This window comes from Notamacropus eugenii, chromosome 2 (assembly GCF_028372415.1).
Source record: "Notamacropus eugenii isolate mMacEug1 chromosome 2, mMacEug1.pri_v2, whole genome shotgun sequence".
NCBI lineage: Eukaryota > Metazoa > Chordata > Mammalia > Diprotodontia > Macropodidae > Notamacropus > Notamacropus eugenii.
Window position 1 is genome coordinate 25,254,836 of NC_092873.1, and position 26,350 is coordinate 25,281,185.

At 53.0% G+C, this 26,350-nt stretch overlaps 1 protein-coding gene across 2 annotated transcripts in view; it reads right to left on the reverse strand.

Annotated features, from left to right (window-relative positions):
- The window catches only part of KCNQ1 (potassium voltage-gated channel subfamily Q member 1), a 319,334-nt gene that overhangs the window by 171,566 nt on the left and 121,418 nt on the right, over positions 1-26,350 (reverse strand). For both annotated transcript variants that reach the window (XM_072639473.1, XM_072639474.1), the window contains one exon: positions 22,239-22,359. In XM_072639473.1, the coding sequence (XP_072495574.1) occupies positions 22,239-22,359 (121 nt within the window). The remainder of the gene's footprint in view (positions 1-22,238; positions 22,360-26,350) is intronic.

A 26,350-nucleotide genomic window follows, 5' to 3' on the forward strand; every position in this document is an offset into this window, starting at 1 on the left:
CAGACCACCAAGAGAGCGTCCTCCCTTGCCCCAAGACCACCTGAGCTCACTGGTTACCTGAGAGAGATCCAGGTGACAGGCTCCTGGTCAGATGACCTCAAAGCAGTCTGATTGAATCTTTCCAAAGTCTGACGCTGATCCGTGCTCTAAGAAACTTCTGTCCCTATCTCTTGTCCTTACAGAAAAATAAGCTTTCCAGGCTGACGTTAAACGCTCTTCATCATCTGGCTGGCTTTCTCCCTTGACTTCTCTTTATTTATAGGGAGCATGGCTAGGAAAGTCTGGGTTTAAATCCAGCCTGTTCCTCATACTGGCCCTGTGACACTGAAGTTCTGAGGGGCCCAGTGACTGTCTAAGACCCTGAGATATAGAGAAGGGTCAGCAGAAAATCCTTCAACTATGAGTTCCTGCAACGATAGATCAGGGGTTCTAGACCCAAGGGGGAGGGGAGTCCACAGAGCCTTGCCCAGAAATGGCCTTTTGTAAATGCTGCCTGACTAGGGTGAAGACCAGGGAGCCTACGGAAAGAGGCTGTGGGGCAGCCAACCTGAAGTTTCCCAATCCAAAAGATGTTTTGAGACCCCTTTGGCGATTGGGGCCTTTAACCTCCTCTTCTGTGATCACTGCCCTGCCTCCCTCCCTCCCTCAGCTGGGGCAATGCCAGGGAACGGGTGAGACCGGGAACCATGGATTCTGTTGTATCTTCTCTGAATTCAGAGCATTTGAGGAGCTGGGAAGACTCCCCTAAGATGTCTCTGAGCTCCGTGGGGATGCCTCGACAACCTCCCCCAAGCCAGACAGAGGGAGGGAGGAGAGATGGCCGAACTCTTGGAAGAGGAGAATGAGACCACTGAGAAAGGCAGAGAAGAGGCTGGGGAGCTTCGTAAGTTGGCAGCTCCTCTCCCTTTTTCTGTGTGTGAGTGTGTGTATGAGTGTGTGTGTGTGTGTGTGTGTGTGTGTGTGTGTGTGTGTGAGAAGGGTCTTCCTGGGTCTGTGTGTTCAGGTCCACAGTGCACATTCATATCTGCACACATATATACATGTGAACCAGGCACATTGATGTGAGGGGTGGGTACTTTGGAGGCGAGGGCTGACCAGTGAGCCCTCCAGGGCCCATGGCCCCTGCCTGCAGGACTCATCAAAGATTAAGATCCAGCAGCCTTGTCCTGCTTGCAAGGGAGATTCCCAAAGGGGGCTCTGAATGCTTTCCCCCTCCCCCATCTCCCCCCAGCCTGGTCAGTGTGATGGGAGACGAGGGGGGAGCCTCAGAGGTGTCCACTCCAGCAGGGCAGGGAAAGAGGACCACAGAGGGACAGAGGCATGCCCAAGGTCACACAGCACACAAGAGGGCACCCGCACCATCCTGAATCCCAATGCAGAGCCCAGGCAGTGTCTACACTGAACTAACAGCCCCACCAACCAGCCTGCCCGTGTCTGAAAGGGCTCCAGGTGTCCAGCTGTCAACGTTTCCCACCACTGCCATCTAGTGGCCAAACCTGAAACTGCAGCAGTGATCCTCAGAACCTCTGCCCAGCTCTCAAGCAAGGACCACCAAGGCAGGGGCCAAAGGGAGGGTGTAGTGGGCTTGCCATCCAGAGCAGGGGCTGAGCAGTCCTGAGCCGGCCTGGGGCCTTGCTCGGGCACTTACAGGGACCTGCCCACACCTTCTCCTTGGGCCTAGTCTCAGGTCAGCTCTCATCTACAAAAGGGGAGGAGGGTGATGCCCATGAAAGCATCACAGAAGGGAAAATGGGGTACCGAATAAGGAAATGCTCAAAATGTCCCAGAGGCTGCACAGGACGGGCCTGGGCTGAGGGGCGAAAGGAAAGACGCTGGCCCTCCAGGCGTGGAGGAGGCTGAGCCAGCTGCCAGTGGGAAACAGGTAGCCTTGAGCCCTGGACTCTGGCCACAGGATCCTTGCACACAGCTGGCACTTAATAAAAGACTGCACAGGAGAGGAGTCATGGCCTTCCCTACTGACCTCACGACCCCAAAGCATCCTGGGCCACTTGGAGGAGGTGACCAGGAAGGGACCTCAAAGAACGAAGGGAAAGGTCCGGCCTCGGGAGCAGAGGGGCTGGCACTGGCTGCCAAAGAGACCTCCAGCCAATTGGTCTCTGGGTCTCAGTTTCCTCTGCTGCCATAACTGCCCTGCCTTCTCTGCTGACACCAGGCTGGGGAAAGGTTGAAGCCTGGACCCATGGGAGCAGCCTTCCCCCTCCCCACCCCAAAGCCTGGGGAATCTCAAACACACCTGTGTTTGTCTGTATTTACCAAAATGAAAAAAAGGCTGGTTTTCTTCTCCGGGCTGGCAGGCCTCATTTGCAATGTAAATATGGCCGCGGCCTTGGAGATGGGCCCCATCTTCTCTTTAGAAAATCCCGGCTTGAGAAAGCGATCTAATGGGCAACCTCATTGCTAATTACAAGAATTAAGAGAGAGGGGAAACAAACAGCCGGGCCAGTGCCCAGTGCCCAGGGAAGGTGGGCAGGGCTTCAGAAAGCAACTAGGATGGAGCTGGGGCATCTTCCCAGAAGGTCAGAGCCCCAGGGGCTGGCAGACTTTTCCTTGGATCCCCAGAGCTCAGCACAATACTGGGCACACAATTCCTGTTTAATACATGATTTTCTTTCTCTCTCCCTCTTTCTGTCCTTCCTCCCTCCCTCTCTTCCTTCCTTCCTTCTCTCATTACCAAAGCCTACTCTGGGCTGAGCCCTGTTCTAGAACTGGGGCGGGGGGCAAGGTGAAGCGGAAGACACAGCCCCTGCTCTCAGGGAGCCCATGGTCTAATTAGGAAGCCCAGACTCACACAAAAAACATAAACTGGAAAATGCAGAGAATGTTAGAGTTGGGAGAAACCTTAGGGGTTGTTTCCTCCACCTCCCTTTTTCCTAGACAAGAAAACTGAGGCCCAGAGAAGGACAAGGTCACACAGAGGTTGCTGATTTAGAACTGGAAGGAACCACAGAGATCACCTAGTGAGGCTCATCTGGAAGGTACAGACAGCAGCAAGGTGGGTCAGCCTAATGCAGAGGTCAGGGTGGCCCTTAGAACACACAGCATGGACTGTCAGGGGAAGGAGGGAGGGAGGGAGGGAGGAAGGAAGGAAGGAGGAAGGGAGAGTGGGTGCTGGCCTGGGATGAGAAGGGAAAACCATCTGGCCCAGGTTGGTCCATGAACTCCCTGCCAGGCCCCTGCCACTCTCTCAGGATTGACTTCAGAGCCGAGTCTAGAGTCAGCTCATCAAACACTTGGCCAACCGTTTGAACATAAGATGGTGGCGGCAGTGGCTGCGGCAGCAGGTGGATCTGAGAAGGGCTCAGTCTCAGAATCCCGGGCCACCTGGGGCAGACAGCACCTTTCTTCAGGACCTCAAAGGTCTCACCAGATGGGAACTGGGACAAGTTTCCCCCAAGGCACCAATCGAGGGGCTGGAACAGTTTTCCAGAGAGATAAACTCAAAGCTGACTTTCCGTCCCTCAGAGGACAAGGGTCGGGGGACTGGCCAAGGGACTTGAGTCCTCCAAAGCAAGGCCTGGGCCCAGGTTAGCCTCAGGCAGGACACTGCCTGGAGCTGGACCCCCCGCACCATTCAGAACCAGGCACCCCATGGAGCTCCAAGCAACTACACCACTCTCCCAATCCCGTCTCACTGTCTGGGCCTACCAAGAACCCCCAAACTCTGACACCAGACTGTGAGAATGGGGAAGGGTACCCAGGCCCCTCCTGCTCCCACATCGGCCCTGGAAGAGCGGAGGTCTGTGCGTAGCAGCATGAGGGGTAACAACAGAAATGGTGCTTATGAATGTGAGGGTGTTAAAACTGGGAGGGGTCTTAGAGACTAGAACCCAAGAGCTAAGAGGCCATAGAGCTCTTAAAACAGACACGGTCACAGCTGGCAAAAACCTCAGAACATAGAGCACAGTCGGCCAGGGGTGGGAGGATTTTAGAATCTATCCTAAACAGGGATGCTGATGTGTGTGTGTGAGTCTGTATGTGTAAGTGTGTGTATATGTGTGTGGGTGTGGGTGTCTGTGTGTGGGTGGGGTATGTGGTATGTGTGTATGTGTGTGTATGTGAGTGTGTGTACGTGTGTGTATGTGAGTGTATGTGTGTGAGTATGAATGTGTGTATATGTGTGTGTGTGTGTGTGTGTGTGTGACCCTGGAGACCACTTAGTTCAGCCACTCGTTAGACCCAGGGAGAAAATAAGGCCAATGAGAGAAGACTTGAGTTTCAAACACAGATCCTTGACCCCAATACCAGGGCCCTTTGCATGCCCCACCTGCACAACCTGGCAGAGCTTGAGGATCATGGCATCTAGCCACCAAACTTCACAGAGAGGGAACTGAGGCCTGAAAAGGGTTGAAATGACTCGACTAAATTCAGCCTGCGGATGAGTGTCTGAGCAGGCAGAGACTGGAATCTGGGGCTCCTGACTCTCAGCTAGGCATTCTCCACTACAGGATCTGGGCTTCCAAAGGCAACAGGGGACACTGAGGCAGGAGGGAGACAGTGCCGGCCACTGAAAACCCTTGGGATTGAAGTCAGAGGGGCTGGCTGGAATCTTGATTCTACCACTTCGTATGTGGGTTTGTAAGTGCATGTGTGTATATGTGTACATGTATGTGTACATGTATGTATGAGTGCATGTGTATAGTGTGTAAGTGTTGTACACTTAGCATATGTGTGGGTGAATGTGTGAATATGCATGAGTGTATGCATGCATGTGTGAACGTGGATGTGTGTATTGTGAGTGTGTGCATATATGTGTATGTGTGCACACATGAGAGGGAGGGGGAGAGCAACACTGGACCAGTCACAGTGGTGCTGGCAGAGGAGCCTCAGGGGCATGTATGTACAAAAGACACTGGTTCCTCCTGGCTTCTCAGGTTCCTTCTGGTTCTGACTCCCGTGAGCCCCAGGACCCTGACCATACCCTGCCTAAGCCCAAGTCCCTGGTCCCTGGAGAGCATGGAAGATTGGTGACTAGCACAGAGAGGGAACTAGGCCATCCTGGGGTGTCCAGAGCAGGGTTCAACCAAGACCAGGATGTTTGGCAAGGTCTCCCAGCTCCTGCCCACCCCTATCCCCCACCACTGGACCTGTGCCAGCCAAAGGCAGAGCCCAGGAGGCCAACAGCCTTCCAGGCTCCAAGAGTGAGTAGGGAGGCTCACTATCTCCTGTGGCTGCCCATTTCCACAATTGATAGTCTACATTGCCTCTCCCCTCCCCAATCTGTCCCCTGCACCACCACCAGAAAAAAACACATCCCTCCCCTGCTCAAGCAGCTGCTGGGGCTCCCTGTTGTCCCTGGGATCAGATGCCAGCTAGACCCAGTCAAGCCCAGAACACCGTCACAACGTAACTCGCGCTTCCATCTGGGCTTATTTCACAGCGAAAGAGGCCTGCACCCATGCCCAGAGCGCACCCCCTTCAAAGTCTAGGCCTCCTGCGGGGTACAGTCCAAGTGGCCCCTTATCTGCGAAACCTTTCCCAGATACTGCCAATGCCGAGGGCACTTATGTGTCTGTGTCCAGAGTGGCATAATAGAAACTGCCTTCCAGCCAGGAGACCCTGAGTTCAAGACCTGCCTCAGATACACACTGGCGGTGTGACTTTGGGCAAGTTACTTCTCAGCGCTTCAGGCACCCTTTCAAGACCAGCAGCTATACAGTGCAGGCGCTGGGCTGAGTACTGGGGATGCAGAGAAAGGCTGACCCAATCCTGTCCTTAGGGGGCTCCCAACATTCCATATCCCTCCAGATAAAGGGAACTCTGTGGTACAGTGGAAAAGGAGGAGGAGATTTCTGGTTCAATGGCATGAGTCTAAATGTAACCCCTGTCATTTGCTCCCCAAAAGACCTGGGGTAAATCACTTAACTTCCCTTGTCTCACTTCCCTCAGCTACAAAACAGTGTCCACCTCAGTCTCCATCAAATGAGAGAACATATGTGAAAACCAGTTGTTTCCAAATTGATCATGATTGTGGCCAATGGTCTCATGAGAATTAAAAACAAGAAAGCCGAAGCTGTTTCACCCAGAGCGGGGAACTGTGACAGCCACGGGGGTGGTCATCTGCAAGCAGAGGCAATGCCACCGGGCTCAGGGGCAAGGGACCTGGGTTCTGGCTCTTTGTGACCATGAGCAAGTCAGTGAGCATCACTGGTTTTGGTTTTTTCACCTTCGGGTGGGGGCTACCTGCCCCTTACCCCCACCCCCAAAGAGCATTTTAGTGCTTTGGAAACCTGAAAGTGTCCAGAGACCCTGTGCCTCAGGGGTCTTTTCTGAAAGATTGATTACCGTGGCCCCACATTGGCTGCTTGGTTTGCCCTGGTTGGTTCGGGTTGGCCGCAGGGTGGGAAGCCCTTGGTATGGGGCGTGGATGTGAGGAAGTCAAGAGCCTGGGCACTGCCCTCAAAGCCCCAGCTTTGAGCTCCAGGCCGGCAGGGCCTGAGAATTCAGGAGGGCTGAGCAGCTTCCCAGAGCGCCCAGGACCCTGGGGAGCCCCCCACTCCCATCTCCCACCTCCTCTCTCCCTTCTTGGGGCCCCTGGGAGCAGTAGCAAACTGGAATCCGTGACAAGAGGGCTTTGAGGACAGATCTTTCTAGACCGATGGATCTAGAGATTGCTTGATTAATTAGTGCGTTTGCCAGGAGCTCAGGCATCCAGACAGACTCCAAACGGGCTCCCTTTTCCCACTCTGGCCCTTTGCCAGGACCCCAGAGCACGCAGGACTCTGGGCTCAGGGCTTGTGGAAGAGCACGCCTGCCCCCTGGTGTCCACTGCCTGGAGGCCAGGAAGGAGGAGAGTCGGGAGGGGGAGCCCGAGCAGCTAAGCTGAGTTAGCTAAGCAGACGCACGGGGGCCCCCTTCTAGGTGAGCTGGGCACACTGAGGCCACCGCTGGGCCCAGGGCTGAGCCAGGGCAGACTGGGGCTGCTGGAGAGGAAGCAGGTCTCCCCTGCCTGGTCCCTGGCTCTGTGGGCGCAGGGAGGCCAGGGGGCTTCTGACCAGGCTCTCTTTGGGAGCTCTGTCCCAAAGCAGGCCACCAAGGCTACCCACAGCCACTGACCTCTGCCTACTGCACCACGCTGCCCTCCGGTGGCCCATGGTAACATCACCATGGTCACTGCCATGAACAGCTACTTGTTTCTCACAGCAGTATTAGGAACAAACACCCCCGTGATGACCTCCCCTGTTCTGGAGCTGGCCCTGGGATTTTAATAGCCAGGGGAAGTCTCAGAAAGGAAGGTCCCTTCACCACTGTCCTCCAATGTGTCACCTTGCCCAGGTACCCTAGTCAGCCTCTCTCCAGGCAGGGTCTTCCTGATTCGAGACTACTCTCTGACCACCGCCTCACGGCCACCTCTCCTCTTCCCTGCTTTTTCCCTCTTAGCTCTAATATCATCTCTAATCCCAGCTACAATATTCTGGCTCCCTTTACACACAGCCACTAACCCTCAGGATCCCTATCTCTCCAGTGAGGGGGGGGACTGGAGAGATGACCTCTCCAGAGCAGCCTCCACCTCAAACCCTCGGGGAATGTTTCCAGGAAACACTGGCCTCAGTTTACCCCATGGGCCTAATCGTAACAGCAGCAGTGACCAGTGCTACCCCACAGCCTCATGGTCCTTCCACAAGCAAGCCTATTCAGTCAGAAACGATGGCAATGGTGTTCCCTGGAGGTTAGGTCACTTGCCCAGGGTTGCCCAGGTAGTAGTGTTGAGGCTGGACTTCAACTCAAGTCTTTCTGACTCCATAAGCAGCGCTCTTTCCACTGAACTACCTGGTACAATGTGCATTCATCCAACTCCAAAAAGCTTGAGACAGGTTTTTGTTCACAGTCAATGAATCTGAGGCAGGATTCAAACTCGGGTCTTCCTGACTCGGTCTCCCATGCAGCTGTCTGTTCACAGGAACAACAGTGAGATCTGTCATCGTTGGTAGAAGTCCTGGGTGCTAACCACTCAGATGCAGGGGTGACCTAGTAACCACACTCCAGCATCACGGAGAAAGGACCCATTACCATTGGCCCCCCCCTCCCCTCAACTCTGGGTGAGAGGATAAGCAGGGAGGGAGGGCAGTGTGCAGGGGACCTGGGGCAGACAGCAAGATTGAGGGCCCCTCTAACCAGAAAGGTGAGGGCTAGAGCTAGGGCAGGGCTGGGGGAACATGGCAGGAGGAGCTTGGGATCCTTCCGGGACTGGGGCTCCCCCTAAGAGGCTTGAGAAGCAGAGCTCCCTTTGTGGAGCAGGAGAGACTCTGCCAGAGAGGAGTCAAAGGAAGGAGGGACTTTCCAATGTCTCTGGGTGACTGAGCCATGCAGCTTGAGGGCTGGACCAGGCTGGGCCTCTGATGGTAAGGACCTGGACTGGCACTCAGTCCTTGTGAACCTCTCTCCCACAGATTAATCTTGAGTCTTCCCCGGTGGGTAGCCAGGGGGTACTACAGTGCACAGCACCTGTCCTGGAGTCAGGAAGACTCATCTAACCTAAGTTCAAATCCAGTCTCAGACATGTATTGGTTGTGTGACTTCACTCTGTTGGCCTCAGTTTCCCTATCTACAGAGTGAAGGACTACAACCCCTCCCAGCTCCTACCCCTAGAATCCTCCACCACCTGACCCTCTTGTGGCCTGGTGTATTATAACCTCCATTTTACAAAGGTGCAAACTGAGTCCCATGCCCCATGCCACAAAGACAGAAACTGGCAGAGAGTGAAGCTAGAGAGAAAGCCAAGTGGTCTGAGTGCAAACACCCTGCCATGGGCAGTATCATCTCAGCTCTGCTGCCAGTCCCGGACACGGTATCCTCTTGTGGTGTGGGCAGGCTCAAGAGGACGGTGGCCCTGTACAGAACAGTGATGGGGCAGTACTGCTGCTGGGCTGAGGGGCAGAGGCCACCCTGTGAATGGCGGCATATGCAGACAGTGTCCTGAAGCTTTAGCACATAAGGTTACCAATGTGTGCAAACCAAAAGCCACAAGGGATGATTCTCCTCAAGGAAAGATCTGACAGCCATGCATGGAAACTCAGCTAGGCACCTGGGCTAGGTTCATGGAGGAGTTGGCCAGAGTGGAAGGTGTGGACAAATGGTGGCTACTGGGGAGGGGGTAGAATGTTTGGAACCAGCATGGTAAAGGGTCAGATTTGGAGTCAGGAAGACTTGGGTTAGAATTCTGCCTGTCATGTGGGGGAGGGATTGAGGCAGAGCCAGGAGCCACTAGGTGAGCACCCCAAGGAGGAGGCTGTCCCAGCATGGAGGGGCTTCCCTCGCTGGCAGGATATTGTGGGAGACCTCTTGTTCAGGTACACATTGGACCACAAGCACCTGAAGTCCCCTTCAGCCTGACACTCAGTTTTGGTCCTGGCTCAAGACTTAGCCTTATTTCAGTCCCAGTGGGCACAATGCTGAAGGTCACTGGGCTGGGAGTGAGGATGGCATGGCCAAGGAGCTCTCAAAGAGCATTTCTCATCTGACTCCAAACTCTCTACTGGGCCCCCCACTGAGACACCCAGTTGGCTCACCTCTCCCCCACCCTCACCCCTAAGAGCAACCCATGGGCCTTCCCATGGGCAGGGCGCTGCATAGAGTATACTCCACTGAGTCTCACACCACCCTGGAGAAAGCTGCTACCTTCACCCCCATTTAACAGCTGATGACACTGAGGCTTGTGGAGGGGAGGGGGGGACCAGACAAGGGAGCTGAGCTCATGAGCATCCAAGGTCCTCTCTGAGTCCTGACCCAACCAAGTGGCTCTTTTCTCCAGCCTGGGCTACAAAACCAAGTGGCCTGGAGGGGACCAGTCACACCAAATCTATGACAACACCACTAGGGATGGGGGTAGAGGCTGGTCCTGGATCTCCCAGGTGAGGAAAGCCCTTCCACAGATGCAGGTTGGTACTGGTTCAGCCACTGACAGTCCCAGAGAGCCTCCTGGAGGCACCAAAAAATGTAGTGACTAGCCCAGGGTCACACAGCCAGGGTGCAGCTGGCCAGGACTTCCTGGCTCTGAGGGCTGCCCAATCACCTTTAAGATGTTCCTTCCCATGATTACAAAGCCATCCCTCAAAGCACCTGTATGAGGCAGGCAGTGTAGACATTGGGGTGCAAATTGGACAGGAGAGGCCTTGTGGCTGTCAGGGCTGGATCTCACAGCTCCCAGGTCAGCCCTTCACACACAGAATGCAGGTGGACAGAAAATCAAGGAATGCCCGCTCCCTCTAGTGGTCCAGGCTGTGAAGAGCCCAGGTGTGGACCAGCCAGGGGATCTCCAGCCCTCCTACTCCCGGCCCCCAGCCTCTCCTGGACAAAGAGCACCTAAGGGTTAAGTTCAAAGGCGCAAGCCAGAGGGAAAGGCTTTCGTCCCAACCCGCTTTTCCCATTATTTTTCCAAAGCTCTGGCTTCCCATCTCAACGGCCAAACTCTCCCCAAACCCTGGAAGCCAGAACACATTTCCAAAGTCATGCGGCCCCCACCCACCCCGCAGCCCCGGTCCTGATGTGCTTAGTCGGCGTATTTCTCAGGCTCATCAGGATGGGGTTTGGAAGTGCGAGCCAGCGATGGCCTTGGAGGCCTCGGAGGAACTTGGGGGAGCGCTCCCCCCGGCCTTCCGCCCCCAGCCCCTTTGGAAAGCGGGAAGTGCACTTTGCCAAGAGTCGATGGAATTTGCTTCAAAAGGTTGGCCTTGAGCTCTTGGCCCCAGACCCTCCCCATTCCACAAGGGTCTGGGGCCCTCATTTCTCTCCTCCCACAGTCACCTCTGCCCCAGGCAATGGCCTGAGAGGGAGGGTGGACATGGGGACAAAGGAAGCTTGGTCACTGAGTCTCATCTTCACTCCTACTTCTCCATGCTCCTTCTGTCTTTGAGAAAAGTAGTCTGCCCAACCTTCTGAGCCCAGAGCCCTGAGCTGGTGAGTGTCAGGGGCATGGTGGGCTCAGTCCCTCATGTACTGATTACCCCCGGACAACACGCAGGATGTCACCCTGAAGTGAACCCAGAGGACACTTTGAGAGACACCCCAAAGTCCAGGACAATCCTGTCATTTGAGAGAGGAAGCCCAGAGAAGGCAAAGGTTGCTTCTAAAGGCAACCAGTGGCAAACTGAAAGAGGGCCTGGCCCATGGGCACTGCCCCTCTCCGAGAGGCCCAGGCTCATCCTGACTGGGGCTGCCCTAGGCCAAGCCTCTTTGCTGTATTCTGGCCCCCTCCCTGAGGTTCCAAGAAGGGTGTCCTTGCCTCTACCCCTCACCCACAGACACACTTACCTACCCTATACCCAGGTCTGGCCTCATCCCTCCCTTCTTTAAAGAACTTCTAACGACTCCCCTTTGCTTAACAAGGTTCACTCTCCTTGGTTCATAATTCAAGGCTTTCATGCCCTGACTCTACCCTCCCACTCCAGTCTTGTCACACTTTCTCCATCTAAGTGGTATGCATTGCAACCCAGCAGACCACAAGAGCCATCACCCTTCCCATCCCAACTCCAGGCCTTTGCATCCTGGGCCCCAGGTCTAGAAGGTTCCTCTTTACCTCCCTCCCTCAAGTCTTGACTCATTTTTGAAGGTCTAGTTTAAATATTCCCTCCTTTGTTAATCTATTCCCAACCCCCCCATACACACACAAACACACTCAGCGAGTAGCCTTCTCTCCTGAAACCTCTTCCAGCACTGAGCTTGCACCTCTTGGGTCCCCTGGACCTATAATCTTGTGCGTTAAAATTGTCTGTGATGATGCCTCCTGGACTAGGAGCTTCCTGAGGGCAGGGGTTGTGTCCTCCCTAAACTCTATAACTCTTCTATAGTTATACCCCATGATGTCAACGGTCTTCTGAAAATGAAGGATAAACAATAATTCCTAAAAAAGCTACAAAAGCTTCCTGACCAAGAAGAGAGGCAGTGGTCCTCTGAACTGAGGATTCCATGGAATGGGTCCTGATCTGAGTCCTCTTCCCCAGGCTGGGGCAAGTACTGACTCTAGGATCTCCTCCTACCCATCCTGGTCTCAGTCTGTCTCAGTCATACACTTGTGACTTGGGGACTTTCCAGAAGGGTCTCCTCAAACAAGAGCCTCACAGACCTTGAGATTTGAATGGAGCCTTGGAGATCAGGGCAAGTGCCTTAATTTTCAGATGAGGAACCAAGATCCAGGAAAGGGTGGGGACTTGTTCAAGGTCATATGTGAAGTTAATGACTAGGAGGGAGGGGAACAGGAACCCAAGAGCTCCACCTTGGTCTCCCTTTCTACCCCATTTTCTGGTTCATTCTCTCCTCTTTCTAATCTAAAAACTATTCAAAGTTCCATACTTAATGTCTAATCTCATGAACTATTCCTAATGTGTGAACATATGTTCATTCATTCGGTGTCAAGCATGAGCAGGACCCTAGGTCGTAGTATCTCAGACTGAAGATGACCCCTCTCCTCAAGTCCTCCTGCTGCCTTGTCTGAAGACCCCTCTTGAGGAGGATCCCAAGTCTTCCCCTGGGCTGCCCCTGTTGTTAGGAAATTTGACTCAGCTGGTCTCTGTGCCTGTGGGTGGCTCCTGGCTCTGCCATGGGGCCATTCAGAACCATTCTCCCAAGGACAGACCCACCAGGGATCAGGCACACCTCTCCTGTTCCTTCCCCAAAGTTCCAGATTCCTAATTTTCACTGGTCACACCCATGGCATGACCTGGAGGGCCTTCCCTAAGAGTTTCAGAGCTAGAAAGTCTTATTTACTTTAGATGTGTGATTTTAAAGATGAGGAGATGGGGACCAGAGGGTCAAGAGGACCTGTCCCCCAGGTCACACAGACAGGTTGGGGCAAAGCTGGCATGTGATGCCAGGTCCCTCTGCCTTCCAGTCTCTGCTCCCCATATCATTCCTCTCCTGTGGATGTCCTGGAAGCTGGTTCCCAGGACAGTCACCCTCCATGATGGAGAGTTGGGGCCAAGAGATGGGACCTCCAACCACCTCCTTCTTTACCAAGAGGATCCAAAGGGGACACAGATGTGTCCTCTGCTTTGGTGGCATCTGTGGTCTATGGGGGCACAGAGCACCTCTTCAGACACCCAAGAAGCCAGAGAGGAGAGGTCAGGGGTGGGCTGCTATCAGAGGACAACGTGAGAGGCTCCAAGGGGGAGATCAAGGAAGGTTGGAGCCCTGCCCTGGAAGGCTGGAAGCTCATTGTTCCTGGAGTTGGTTCAAACACCCAAAAGACCTCGGACTCTGCCTGCTGGAGCAAAATTTCATATTTGGGGGAGAATTTCCAGCCAGGCAAAACCCTCAACTCCACCTAAAGGACCATCCGAGGTTTCAGAAGCTCAGCCACTTCCCCAACGTCCTGAGGCCTCTCTGGCAGCCCCATCCCTGCCCCCGGACAAGCGCCAGCTCCCCGGCCCCCATCCATAGGCTCTGGGGGCGGCTTCCAGCCAGCCCGGTGATTTAAAGGGGGAAAAATCGCTCAAGTGTTTCAAACTGGAAAGGATTCAATTTAATTTAACAAATCCAGACACCAACCTAAGGAAAACATGAGCAAAGAAGATGGGAAAAAATGTTCCATCTCTGGATGGGCCAGAAAAGTGAGGATCCCAGAGGGTGCTGGGGAGGGGGCGCAGCTCCCCATCAAGGTCTAACAGCTGTCCTGACCGGGGTCAAGGAACAGAGCAAAGGAAGGGGGGGAAAGCCTCTCCTCAATCTGGGGAAACACAACAGTGGTGGCTTCTCATACGAGGGTCCTAGGGTGGGTAAGAGAAGCCTTCTAAGGAGGCACATCCACAAAGCTCAGAACCAAAATGGCATCATTTGCAAATATGACCAGAAAGATCCAGTCAGTGTGGAGGCTGAAGCACAGAGGAATGGCACTCTGGTTCTGCCAAGGACAAGGTGCCATCTGACTCCATGTCTTTAGACCCTATGTCTAGCTCTCTTCCTACATAGCTTCCTGGTCACACTGACCCTTTCCTAGAAGCCTGGAAGCCCTCTCCCACCCATTGGCTATGCCTTTGGGCTGGTCCTTGATCACCCAGGGCTCACCCAGGCCAACCCTAGCCCAACAGAGGAAGGGCAACACATGCTAGAAGCAGCCCTCAGGGGTGGAAGAGGTCCATGGACCTCCATTCAGACAATCCACTCTCACATACTCCCCAAGAGTGGGCTAGAGGACCGAGGCCTGGGCACCCACACCCATACATGCCTCTCTGCCCAGGTCCTCAGCTGTCCACCATATTCTGAGCTCAGTAGTTGGGAGGACACAGGGTGTGCCAGTCCATTCCCTTCCCCATTCACAGGATCTTGACCTCCTCAATATGGTCCATTCCATTCAAGAATCTACCATGTCCAAAGACCCAAAGAAACAGAGATGGAAGAAGTAAGCCCTGCCTAGGGAGATCCCAAGCTATCACGGTGCCTCACACCCAAACTGGTCATAGGGGAGCACTAAGGAGGGGTCAGATAGAGAGACAGATTCATGGCCGGCGAGGTCACTTCTAGCTGGGCGTGGGACATTCAAGGCCCTCCCAAACTATTTGCTCAGCAGAGTGAGGCCAGGCTAGGTCAGGACAGTTGGGTCCTCAGCATGTGACCTTGGGAGAACCCCTTCCCATTTCTGTGTGCACTGTCCTACACTCCTACATTCTGAGTTCTAAGGTCCCTCCCAGATGATGTTCAATGTTTTATGCTCAACAGCTTCTGTCTGCATTCCATGTCCTAAATACTTTCTCAACTCTGGTGTTCTATATTCCAAGGTCCCTCCCAGTGCTGAAATGTCATATTCTAACATACCTCTCTGTTCCTTCATTCCATGTTCTATGGTTTAAGACCTTACTTACCTCTGACATTTCACAGTCTGGGTTCTAAGGTATCTCCCAACTCTGACATTCCATGCTTTATGTCCTGAGGACTTTCCCAACTCTAACATTCCATATTCTAAAGTTCCTCCTCGATAGGAAATTTCATATTCTTAGGTCCCTCTCTGCTCTGTCTTTCCATGTTCTGTGTTCTAAGGTCCTTCTCACCCCTGACATTCCACAGTCTGTGTTCTAAGGTCTCTCCCAGTTGTGGTTTTCCATATTCTACATTCTAATATCTCTCTTAGTTTTGAAATTCCATGTTGTTAGCTTTCTTCCAGTTTTGACACTCCATGTTTCATGTTCTAAGACCCTTCTCAGCTCTGACATTCCATGTTCTAAGGTTCCTTCCAGATTGCATATTAGATAGTCTATATTATAAGGTCTACTCACGCTTGGCCATTTCCTGTTCAATATTATAAAGTCTCTCTCAGTTCTAATATTCCATGTTGTGAATTCTCCCCCACTTCTGACATTCCATGCTCAATATTCAAAGGCTTCTCCCAGCTCTAACACTCTATGTTCTGTATTCAAAGGTCTATATAAGTTCTGACCTTCTATGTTCCATGTTCTAAGGTCTTTCCCAGTTCTGACATTCCATGTTCTAAGGTCCTTCCTAGCTCTAACAGTCTATGTTTAATGTTCTAAGGCCTATCCAGATCACAAATTCCATGATCTATGTTCTAAGATCCTTTCTAGATCTTACATTCTTTGTTCTGCCTTCTTTATTCTCTTCTTGCTCTGTCATTCCATGTTCTGAGGTCTCTCCCAGGCCTAGTCTTCCAAGTTCTCAATTCTTAGATGCCTCCCGGCTCTAACATTCCACATTCTATATTCAGAAATTTCCCTCCTAGCTTTCACATTCAAGATTCTTTGTTCTAAGTTCTCTCTCAGCTCTAAAATGTCATGTCATATTCCTAGCCCTAAATTCTATGTCACGTGTTCTAGGTTCTTTTTCAGCTCTGACACTCCATTTTGTAAGCTTTTCAACAGATCTGACATTCCATCTTCTATATTCTAATGTCCTTCCCATGTCCTTGTTCTATGTTCAAAGGAGCTCCAAAGCTCTAGCATTCAATACTCTATGTTCTCAGTGCATTCCATGTTCTCTTTTTGGGGGTCTGACTAAGGTTCTAAGCTCTGACATTCTATGTTGCAAAGGCTCTCCCAGTTATGATATTCTACATTCAGTGTGCTAAGGCCCCCTCTAACTCTAACATTCCATGTCACATATTCTAAAGTCTCTTCTAGCTATGACAATCTGCACTGTAAGTTCTCTCCCAGTGTCTATGTTCTAAGGTCCTTCCTAACTCTAATATTCCATGTCACATATTCTCAGATTGCTCCTAGATCTGAAATTCCATGGTCTACTTCTAAGATCCCTCCACACTGATATTCTGTGGTCAAATCTCTCTTCACCTTCTGGATTCTAAGATCTAAGCTGCCCTCCAGCATGGTCTATTCTGCTGCTCTAAGAATATAGTGCCTTAACCTCCTGAGTAAAAGACACAGATCTGAATTCAGCACATCTGTCAGCTCACTCAAAAGCTTATATCAAGAATCCTTTCCTTTCACTGGCTTTGCCAAGTCCTCATGGTAACAGATGCATTTGGTGGAGAGGACAGCTTGGCTGAAGCCATGATACCCAACCAAGGGCTCTGGTCCTCAGTCTTCCACCTATTCAACCCACACATCTGAAAACCCATTCTTTAGAGGGCCCTGAACTAGGACAACATGGGCCAGAGATAAGGATGAAGTGTCATTTTCTGGAGCTTAGAAATTAGTTGAGGATATAAAGTACAGACAAAAGATGCCATGATGTGAGAAGGCAGGGAATTTCTTGTGCCCCCAAAGAATGGTGCGGACAAGGGATGGCTTAGGTATGCAGAAGAAAGTGAGATCTCCCATCCCTGTGGTCTCCTGAGGAGAGTGGCAATGTCTGGGAACCCCGAAAAGCTGGGGGGACATTGGGAAGGCACAGGGGGGATGCAGGCTACAGGAAAACTTGGGGTGGGGGAAAACAGAGGGTTAGACCGGAGATTTTCTCATCCGGTGGGCCGGGAGGAGAGGAGCCTGGCCCCGAATAGCCCCCAGCTGCAGCTTTCTGTCGATGTCATCCTACAATCACGTTACCAGGACCCTCGAGATGTCAGAGAGTAATTCACAGCTGTGTTCCACGGCCTTCTCTCCTTCTCCTCAAATCCCTCGTTTTGAACACACCCCAGAACAACAGGGGCTTAGCCCGCCCCCGGAGACATTCAAAGCTCCAAACAATGCAATTATCTCACTCTCCCCATGCATGGGGGGCGGGAGAGCCCCCTAATAGAAACAAAATGTCGCTTTATTTATGTTTTTAATTTTAATTCTGGACTGGGACCAGGATGATAATACATCTCACTTCAGTGAAACCCTGAAGAAAAAGAAAACTTGGGATGGGGAGGAAGAAAAGAGGGGTGCTCTCCTGTTCACCCTCTCCCCAGTCACAGCCCGCTCCCCAGCTGCCCCCCAAAAAGTGCATTCATTTCTGCCAGACACCGTCTCCAAAGCAACCTCTGTTCGGAAAGCCCAGGAATGGGACCTGCTCACTGTTGCTCCCTCCCATGAGCTCTGAGTTGTTGGACTCATGAAGCAGCTGGATTCAAGTTTAATTACTGGACATCAATCATGATACAGACCATCTCCCTCCGAGAGATGCAGGAATGTGCCGTCCATGGTGAGCGCAAAGGCAGAATGAAGGCCAGTCCCCCCTCGCTGGCCCCTCTGTCCAAAAGGTGAAAGCGCGGGCAGAATCAGGGGCGCTGTATGACCAGGATGGTCAGCAGCCCCCCACCATAGGATCCCAGTGCCATCACCACCCCCAGATTGAGCAGATGTGCTTTTCGGAATGACTGCACTACCCTGGCCTGGGGCTGAGGGCTGAACCAGCTCTCTTTGCTCTTCCCAGGGACCCCAAGGGTCTAGCTCACTTTGGCTTTTCTCCCTCAGGAATAGCCACATCCCCTCCCTTGCCTCGGGGCTCTTTGGGGATCCGTCTCCCCTCAGGCCCACCAGTTCAGACCGCTCTCCAGAGCCCCAACTCCACTCCTCTCCTGCCCACCTTCCAAGGGCTAGCCCAGGTCCAGTGGCCTTTGTGTGGACCAGGTTTTCTAATCCCCCATCTTCAAGTCATGCCTCCCTCTGAATTCAGCAACCATTGCTTTCTTTCTCTCCTGTCTCAATCCAATCCTCCTCATCCTTGTAAGCCCCATTTACTCCAAGCACTTCTGGGCTTCTCCTATTGCTCAGCTCTCTGCTGGGCACTGGGGAGACAAAGACAAACCAGGAACTGCCCCTTCCTGCTGGGCCCATGTCCCTGAGATCTCAGGGATACCTCCCATCCTCTGTCTTCTGAGACCCATCGATTGCACCCTGAACCCTTTGCCAGAACTGAGGAACACCCAAACCATTCCAAGGGGAAGGGTGTCTCTGGGGGTTGTCTCTGCCTCCGCCTCCCAAGACTTCACCCCTGCCTTCTCCAGATTCCCATACAATCCCCAAGTGCCTACAAATGGAGCCTAGACCTCTGCCCCTTATGACCTGTGTGGTTTGGGGTTGAGGCCTCAGTTTCCTTGGGTATAAAATGAAGGGACAGCATTGAATGATCTCTAAGTGCCCTCCAGCATCCCGGATGGGGAGTCCAATCTATTTTTGACCCTATGGATAGATTGATTTTACCAGGGTGGTCCCTGCTCAGAGAGAGACCACACTCCGAGGCCCCTAAAGGTGAGCATAGACTTTCTGGGTCAGCATCTTACCGTAGAGGAAGCCATGGCCCCCTGAGCCTCAGAAGGAAGACCAGCAGGCCAGACACAGGTCTGGGGAGAACTGAATGCTCACTCATTCACCCACCCATCCACCTAGGATCCACACCCACAGCCTTCAGTGAGTGTTTGTACACCAGAGCTTGCACTTAGCCCAGATCTCATAGCTGTGTGAGAGCCAGGAGACAAAAGAGAGGGAGCCCTTCTCCTCCGAGAGCATTTAAGCTCATTGAGAAGTCAAGCCCACCCGTGGTCCAAAGTCCATGTCCACATCCCTGGCTGGAGAGAGCTGGGAGCCCTACGTGAGCTGCCCTCGGTGCAACCCAGAGCAGAAAGGGGCTGGAGAGCTCTTCCATCCAATTTACTCCTTTTACAAAGGGAGAAACCAAGACCCAGAGAGAGGAACCAGGCACTGAAGACTGAGCTGGAAATTGAGCCTTCTGACTCGGAGTGGAGATGAAGGCTTCCCCTAAAGGCCTTGTGGGTTCATGGCTGGGACAGTGGAAGGGGCTCAGGCAGGAGGCTGTCAGGCAGGATAGAAGGAGCAGGTGTATGGGGCAGACCTAGAAGATGCCCTTGTATGGACCCAGGAGGAAAGGCCGTGGTGTGCGATAACTCTGTGGCTCACCAGCCCTCCTGCTGCTGGGCCAACAGAGCAGGGCCTCAGCCCTGCCTAACCACAGGCCCAGCCTCTCACCAGCAAACCCAGGGCCAGCAGGACTCAGCCTCAGCCCTCACCACTTGAAAGCAAAGAACAAAAAGGCAATATTTTCTCAGGCTTCACAAGGGTGTTGGGAAATAAAAGGGCATGATTAAAAAAAAAGAATCATCTTTCTGAAACAGTATGAACGACTGTCAGGCCACGGCAAGGAAGCTGTGGGCCAGCCAAGAAAACCCCAGGAAATCAGCGGGGGTCAAAGGGCTGGAGCTCAGGAAATGAGCACGACCGCCTCATGGCCAGAGGCCTCGCTAACGCATCCCTGCAGATGGACCACATCCTCTGCCATAGAGACGCAGCCCCTGGCCAGACCTCTCCTCTGCCATCCCATCGATGCCCACAGAGGGAGAGGGGACAAGGCCCCGACTCACACAGAGAGACTCGACTGCCCCTCAGGGCCCAGCCCCATGTCACCCACCTAGATCCCCCCCAGTTCCAGAGGCTTTCTTTGTCCCCAGCCTGTCTTACAGTACAGCAGGGTGAGTGCGCAATGTGGGGAAGGCCCCCTGAGGGCAGGGTCTTCTCTGATCTGTCCCTGGGTCCCCAGCACCAAGCACGGGGCCCTCAGGGTACCCGGCCATCCCTGAATCCAGCCTATGGGCAGGGGGCCAGGGCTGGGGCAGGCCAGACAGCTGCCACCTGTGCACATTCTGGATTTTTCCAAACACCTTGTGAAAGGGCATTTGTGAGCCCCAGCTCACATTTCCCCAAGAAACATTTTCCATGGATGAAAATCTCTCAGCATCACGTCCCGAGAAAGCCCAAGTGTCCTTTGGCTCCTGCTGGCGGCTCCGTGGGTTTGAAAGCCAGACTGTGAGGCTGGTCCCATATAATATCTGCCTTCACTGGTTATGTGGAGAGTCAACATTGGGATGGAAACAAGTGGGGGCCAACAGTCTTGGTCAGAGGCTAGAAACCCAAATGGGAAAGGCTGCCAGACAAGGGTGTGCCAGCTCTAGTCTCTCTAAAGGTCTCTGAGAAGTCACCAGCTTCTGTAGACCCTGAGCCCCTTGTGGGGCTCTTACGGCTGTGGGGGGCCAGAATCACCCCCATTTTGTATAGAATGAGGAGAAATCAGAGAGCTGGAGGAAGAGGGCCACCCTTCTCCCCTTCAGGGCTGGAAGTAAAGATAGCTCTGGGTAGGGATTTCTTGGGGAGCCCAGATACTTCTCCATTCTTCCACTGGGGGCAGGGAGGGGCTGTTCCTGGTGGACATTGCCTCCACAGTCATCGGGATAGAGAGCAAGCTTCTCCCCGGACCTCAGTTTCCTTATCTCTAGCACAGTGGGGATGTGTTCCTCTTAGCTCTAGAACAGATCCATAAGGAGTAAGGACCCTTGGGCACATGATTCTGTTAACAGGAAGAGCCCCAGGACCCCAGACCCACAGACAAGTCCAAGTTAGCCACTTCCCTGGCAATATGGATGTTGTGTCCATTTTGGCCCAGGCTGGGTTTGCCAAGGACCCAACCCCAAGCCTCCATCTTTCCCTAGGCCAAGGTGGTCCCCTAGCCCCCAACTGGACAATTGGGCCAGTTCAAGTCAACACAGTGGTGCCTTCCTCTCTGGCCATCTCCTTACACTGGAGACCACACCCAAGGGCAGCTTCCACCCAGGGACCCTGACCACCCTCTTGGGCACGCCCCAGCCGGCCTTTGCTTTCTCCTCCTCTCCAACCATCTTGGCACCCTGAATCTCTATTGTCTTCTATATAACAGGGCACCCCCACCCTCCCCCAGAGAAGTTGGCACTAGGGGAAAGACACCTCCCCACACATTCCTTTAACAGAAGGGGAAACTGAAGCCCACAGAGGGCTTGCCTTAAGACCACACTAGTGGGATGTAGCCAAGGTAGGATTTGGATCCAAGCTCTGACTCCAGCTCCACTTGAAGTTCATTTCATTCATTAAATTACAGGCCATTATGCCCCAACACAAAGAAGTCCAAGCCCAGAAAAAGCCCCAAGAAATCTCAGAGTTTCTTTGTTTTTAACGAGTGACTTCTGCTTTTACATCTCCTTCTTTTCTGACCATCTCTCTCCCCTACACAGGGAGCCCTCTTGGATTAAGTATTTAAAGAAAGAAAAAGCACCAACATGCTTCGGCGGTGTGTGATGGTGTACACGCCGCTCTGTAACCATAGCCTCCTATATCTGCCATGATGGGAGGGAAGGACATTTTTCTCAACTCTCCTTTGCAAACATCAATCTTGCTTCATCAAGACAAGCCAAGGAGGATCTGGGGATGGTCTTGGGACCTCAGAACTTGGTGGCAAAAGCAAAGGACCTGGTCCCTAGAGTGGCATGGCTCTGGACTATTAGGTTTGGGTCAAATATTGATTATTAGGTATGCCCATTTGGAGATTCATGAGACCCAAGCTGAGAACTGAATTACAAGGCAACCCCCCATGTGAGACCCGGCACTCGATCCTCTCTGTTCTTTGCTGGGACCACACAGGGGCCAAGCTTTCCTGGCTGGGGTTCCAAGTGGCCTGGGGAGTGGTAAGGAAGAGGCGGGGGAATGGGAGGATTGCGCCAAGGGTGATGCTGAACCAGCAGAAACTGCCCCCACCAAGGGATCTCCAAGGGCCCAGCCTCCAATCCCCACAGAGCTGAGGGGGGCAGGAGGGGCCCTTGCCTCCAGGGCTCAGGAGGACCTTTGTCATTCTATCAGAAGGAGAAAATTGTCCTTCTGGTCAATTCTTCTCCTTCTGCTGGTCTGGGATAAACCAGCTTTTGCAAAAGTTTAGACCAAAGCGAAACCTATCCATGACCCAGCCTGTTATCTGTGTCCTGGTAATACGGCCCCCTCAGGCCAGACAAAGGGCCCCTTTCCTTTGCCCAGAGCCCCTGAGCCCCTGAACCCCTGAGCCACGACGCTGAAATGGGCACTCACTGGGAAATGTGCGTGATTGGGGCCAGCAGAGTCTCCCCTTCCATGTCTAGGTCCTCGGCAAAGCTGTTGGTTCTCAGGAAGTGGCCGGGGTTCACCTCCAGTGAGGAAGGACTTTTCTTCACTGGGTAGAAATAGGCAGAAGAGGGGGAGGCCCGTTAGGATCTTGTAGGCATGCCACCCAGCTAATACACACACACCACACCCATACCTATACGATACTCACACACACACATACACACACACACATTCACAGCCACACACCTATGAAATACCCACACACACAGATACCACACTCCCATACAGATGCACACACACTGTTAACCCACCATGGTCACCATATAGAAGGAAGCCCAGTGCTTTCTAATGGGGCAGACAATATTAAATTGATCCATGTCAAAAGGGCCTGAGGAAACAGTACCTTCCACAAAGGCCACCTCACAAGGTAACCATAGTGGGGAACAAAGAATGGGAGGCCCAGAAAGGTCGCAGAGAGGAAGTGTCCTGGGAGCTAAGTTTTGCTAGGGAGTCAAAAGGGTATCAGAGAAGAGGAAGAGGAGTTCAGACAAAGGTGCAGAGGTGGGAGATGAGGCATCTTGGGTGCAGGAAGGTGACAAGGAGGCTGTTTGGGTGGAACTGCAGAGGGCGTGTGTGGAAGCAAGCGGTGTCAAAGAAGTCAGAGAGAGCTGGGCTTCTCTGGCCAGCCCCAGGGGACAGGGAATTACTTGGATTTATTGAGGAGGGGACAGCTGTGTGAGCACAGAGAGACACGAGGTGACAAAAAAGGTCTGACTGCTGGTGGGCTATGTGGGGCAGGGGAATGGAGAGGTCAGAGAGGGCACCAACCTCAGGAACTGGATGGCTGGGGGGCAGAGCCCTCCACAGAAGCAAGGAAATCCAAGAAAGGAACATGTGTATGCATGTGTGCATGTATATGTGTCTGTGTACATGTGAGTATGTCTGTGGGTATTTGCGTCTGTGTTATGAATTTGTGTGTATGTGTGTGTGAGTCTATATGTATGTTTGTGCGTGTGTGTGTGTGTGTGCGTGTGTGTGTGTGTGTGTGTGTGTGTGTGTACATTTAAGGCAGGGAAAAGAGTATGAAGTCTCTTTCATTCGTGGGCTTGCAGTTCTCCACTTAGTTCACCTGCTCTCCCTTTAAAGTGCACGTTTGGGGGACCCCAGAACTCCAAGCAGCTTGGGATGTAATGGAGGGAGGAGGTATGGCCCTCACAGATGAGGAGCATCTTCAAAGCAGCCCTAACTGACTTTTTCATGGGTCTCTCTCCTGCCCACCTGTCTTAGGGCATTCACACAACTCCACAGCTTTACCAACTACAAACCAAGAGCCTGTTAATCATGCCCAGGTAAATTCCTAGGGTATGGACCCAAGATCTTGCAAGCCCAGCCACCACCATGTCCAATCCTAAGGAGACCCCAGGCCATTGCCAATGGGTCCCTGATGGGACAGGAGTCACAGACAGTTCAGGCTATCTTTAGGCCCCCGTGCCCAGAGCTGGGGGACAGTCTTTCTCAGCTGCCTTGGAAGGATGGGGGGGATCCTGCAAGGAAGGAGGGAGGATTCCCAAGGGGAACGTGGGAGAGTCTAGGAGGAAAGACAAGGGCTTCAAGGATGGAAGCAGAACTGGCTGGCTTCCAAAGCCTAAGGAAAGGCGTGACTGACAAAACAGCCAGGAGATGAAGAGCAGAGCTGAGACTGGGGGAACCGGCCCCCTCCCATCCCCGGCGAGGGGCAGCTGGCTGTCCCCCTCCTAAGACACAGAACAGCCTACCTCCAGGACGAAAGGCAGGACTCCTGGAAGTCCCTGACGGTCTGCAGGGCCCAAAGTGAGGCCCAACAGAGGAGCCGAGCCCTGATGAGCGGGGTCGGCCTGAGGCTCTGGATTCCATCCTCAGGAAACCAGAGATCTCATCTGGCGGGGCAGCATTCCAGGGTGAGCTCACCCTCTCCCCCACCCTCCTGCCCTCACTCTCTCCTCTGTCCAAGGCACCCCAAGTCCTGACAGCTCCCCCTGCCCTACCAATGGGTCACCAGGCCTGGACCATTGGTGCCCCCATTCTCTCTGTCCTCCTCTTCACTCCCACTGTGTCTCAGCTCTCAGGCACATCCTGGAGTTACTAAACCACAGCTTCTCCCAGACTTCTATAGGGAAACAACCTGGGGTTTGGGACAATTCCCCCATGAAGAGAAGAGTCCACCCCCCACTCTCCAGCACTCAATGCACATCAGCGTGGAGCCTAAGATACTAAGGGCTGAGCTGACTTTTGGAGCTCTCTCTGGCTCCCTCACCACAACCTCCCCAACAACACTCCTTTGGTGCCCAGTCATCAAGGTAGCCTGGGTCATGGACCAGCTCTGTATTTGGGAACCAATCATTCTGGTGCTGGCACCTCAGTCACATCCTTAATCTCTCTCTGGTCCTCAAGTTTCCCATCTGTAAAATGAGGAGTCTGGGTTGGATGGCCCACCTCCACATCTATGATCCTAGACCTCTCCTCCAAATGGTCATTTCCCAGATTCTCTGAGCTGGAAGGAACTCTGGCATCATGGGGTGCAGCGTGGCCCTTTGGAGGATCCCCACTGCCACCTGCAGGCTCTCCTAGACTTGATGAGGGACCCAGCAGCCCAGGATCCATCTTCCCCTTTGGGCTACTCTCCTGTCCAGGAACACCTTGACACCCAGGGTTCCCAGCTCAGCCTTCTGGGTCCAGGTAGAACAAAGTGAATCTTTCCTGCGCAGGGCAGATCTTCACACAGTTGGGCTCCTCAGAACCAGGCCGACCACGCTCAGGGCCTTGGACTGATTCTGGGTCTTGGTTTGTTCTGCCCTGAATGCTCCCCAGCTCCCCCATGCCCTTCCTGCAGCATGAATGCCCATGCTTTGGCCTTCACTGACGGTGCCTGACTCAGCCACATCCCACTGGTCACTTGGGTCTTAGCTCACCCATTTGTCACTTTGTGAGACAGACCGCTGATGACATTTCACTCTTTGTGGAGGGCTATGCAAGGCCTTGAGTGGAAGAGACAATGAGCTCCCCGCCCTGAGGGGCTCGGGACCACCTTAGGTAGGAGGAAGGAAGGCAGATGGAATGACAAATGCCTCACAACACTGGAGAGAGAGGGAGGGTCAAAGAAGGACAGGTGGGAAGATCTGGACAAGAGAGAAAAGGTATGTCCTCTCATGCTCAATGTTGAGATGGTGTCCATTTTCTCTAACAAAAAGAATGACCTTTGTATTAGAAAGGGCAGAACAAAGAGAGATAACAGGGAAATGACCCCCAAGATCAGTCAGGGGAGAGGCGGAGGGCCCCTCACTGCTCTCTATGAAGTTGGATCCACTGGCCCAGAGGAACCACAACCTCGCTTCCTGAATGACCTGGTCCATGGGAGGACTGAGTCACTCACTGGCGCTGACTTCTGAAAGAACATGGGCAACTAGAGAGGGAGGACAGGACCCGGGCAAGGCCAATGGCTAGACAATTTTCAAAAAAAGAAAGAGAATGGAATCTCTTAACTGCAGGCCAGTGAGCTTGACTTGAATTCCAAAGGATTCCAAGGACAATTCTCAAATGGGCCATTGAAGGGATGACTGTGTGCAACAGTGGTCCCAAAGAGTTGGCATAGCTTAGTAGGAGCATCAACTCCCTTTCTGACAGAGTTGCTGACCTAGAGATGGGGCTTCAGTGGACCTCGTCCCTCTAAATTTTAGCAAAGTCTTTGATAAAGTGGCTCACAGTCTTCTAATGGAGAAGATAGGGAGATGCAGATCAGGTTAATAACATAGTTAGATGGATTTGGAACTGGTTGCATGGCCAGGGCATTCTATCCATAAGGCATACAGCATGAACAAAGGTGTGGAGGTGGGAAAATGCTGGATATGTGCCAAGGATAGTAAATGAGCCGTCCCACTTATCTAGTACACTGTCCATGAGGAGAAAAGAAGGTAGAGTGATCATGGACAAGAGGGAAGCCTTGAATGCCAAACCAAGTAGGCTAGACTTTATTCAGGAGTTGAGGTATGGCATGGCTAGATGTCTAGGGAGGGTCATTCTGGCTGCTGTGTTTAGGACAGATTGGAGGGGATGGGGAGGTG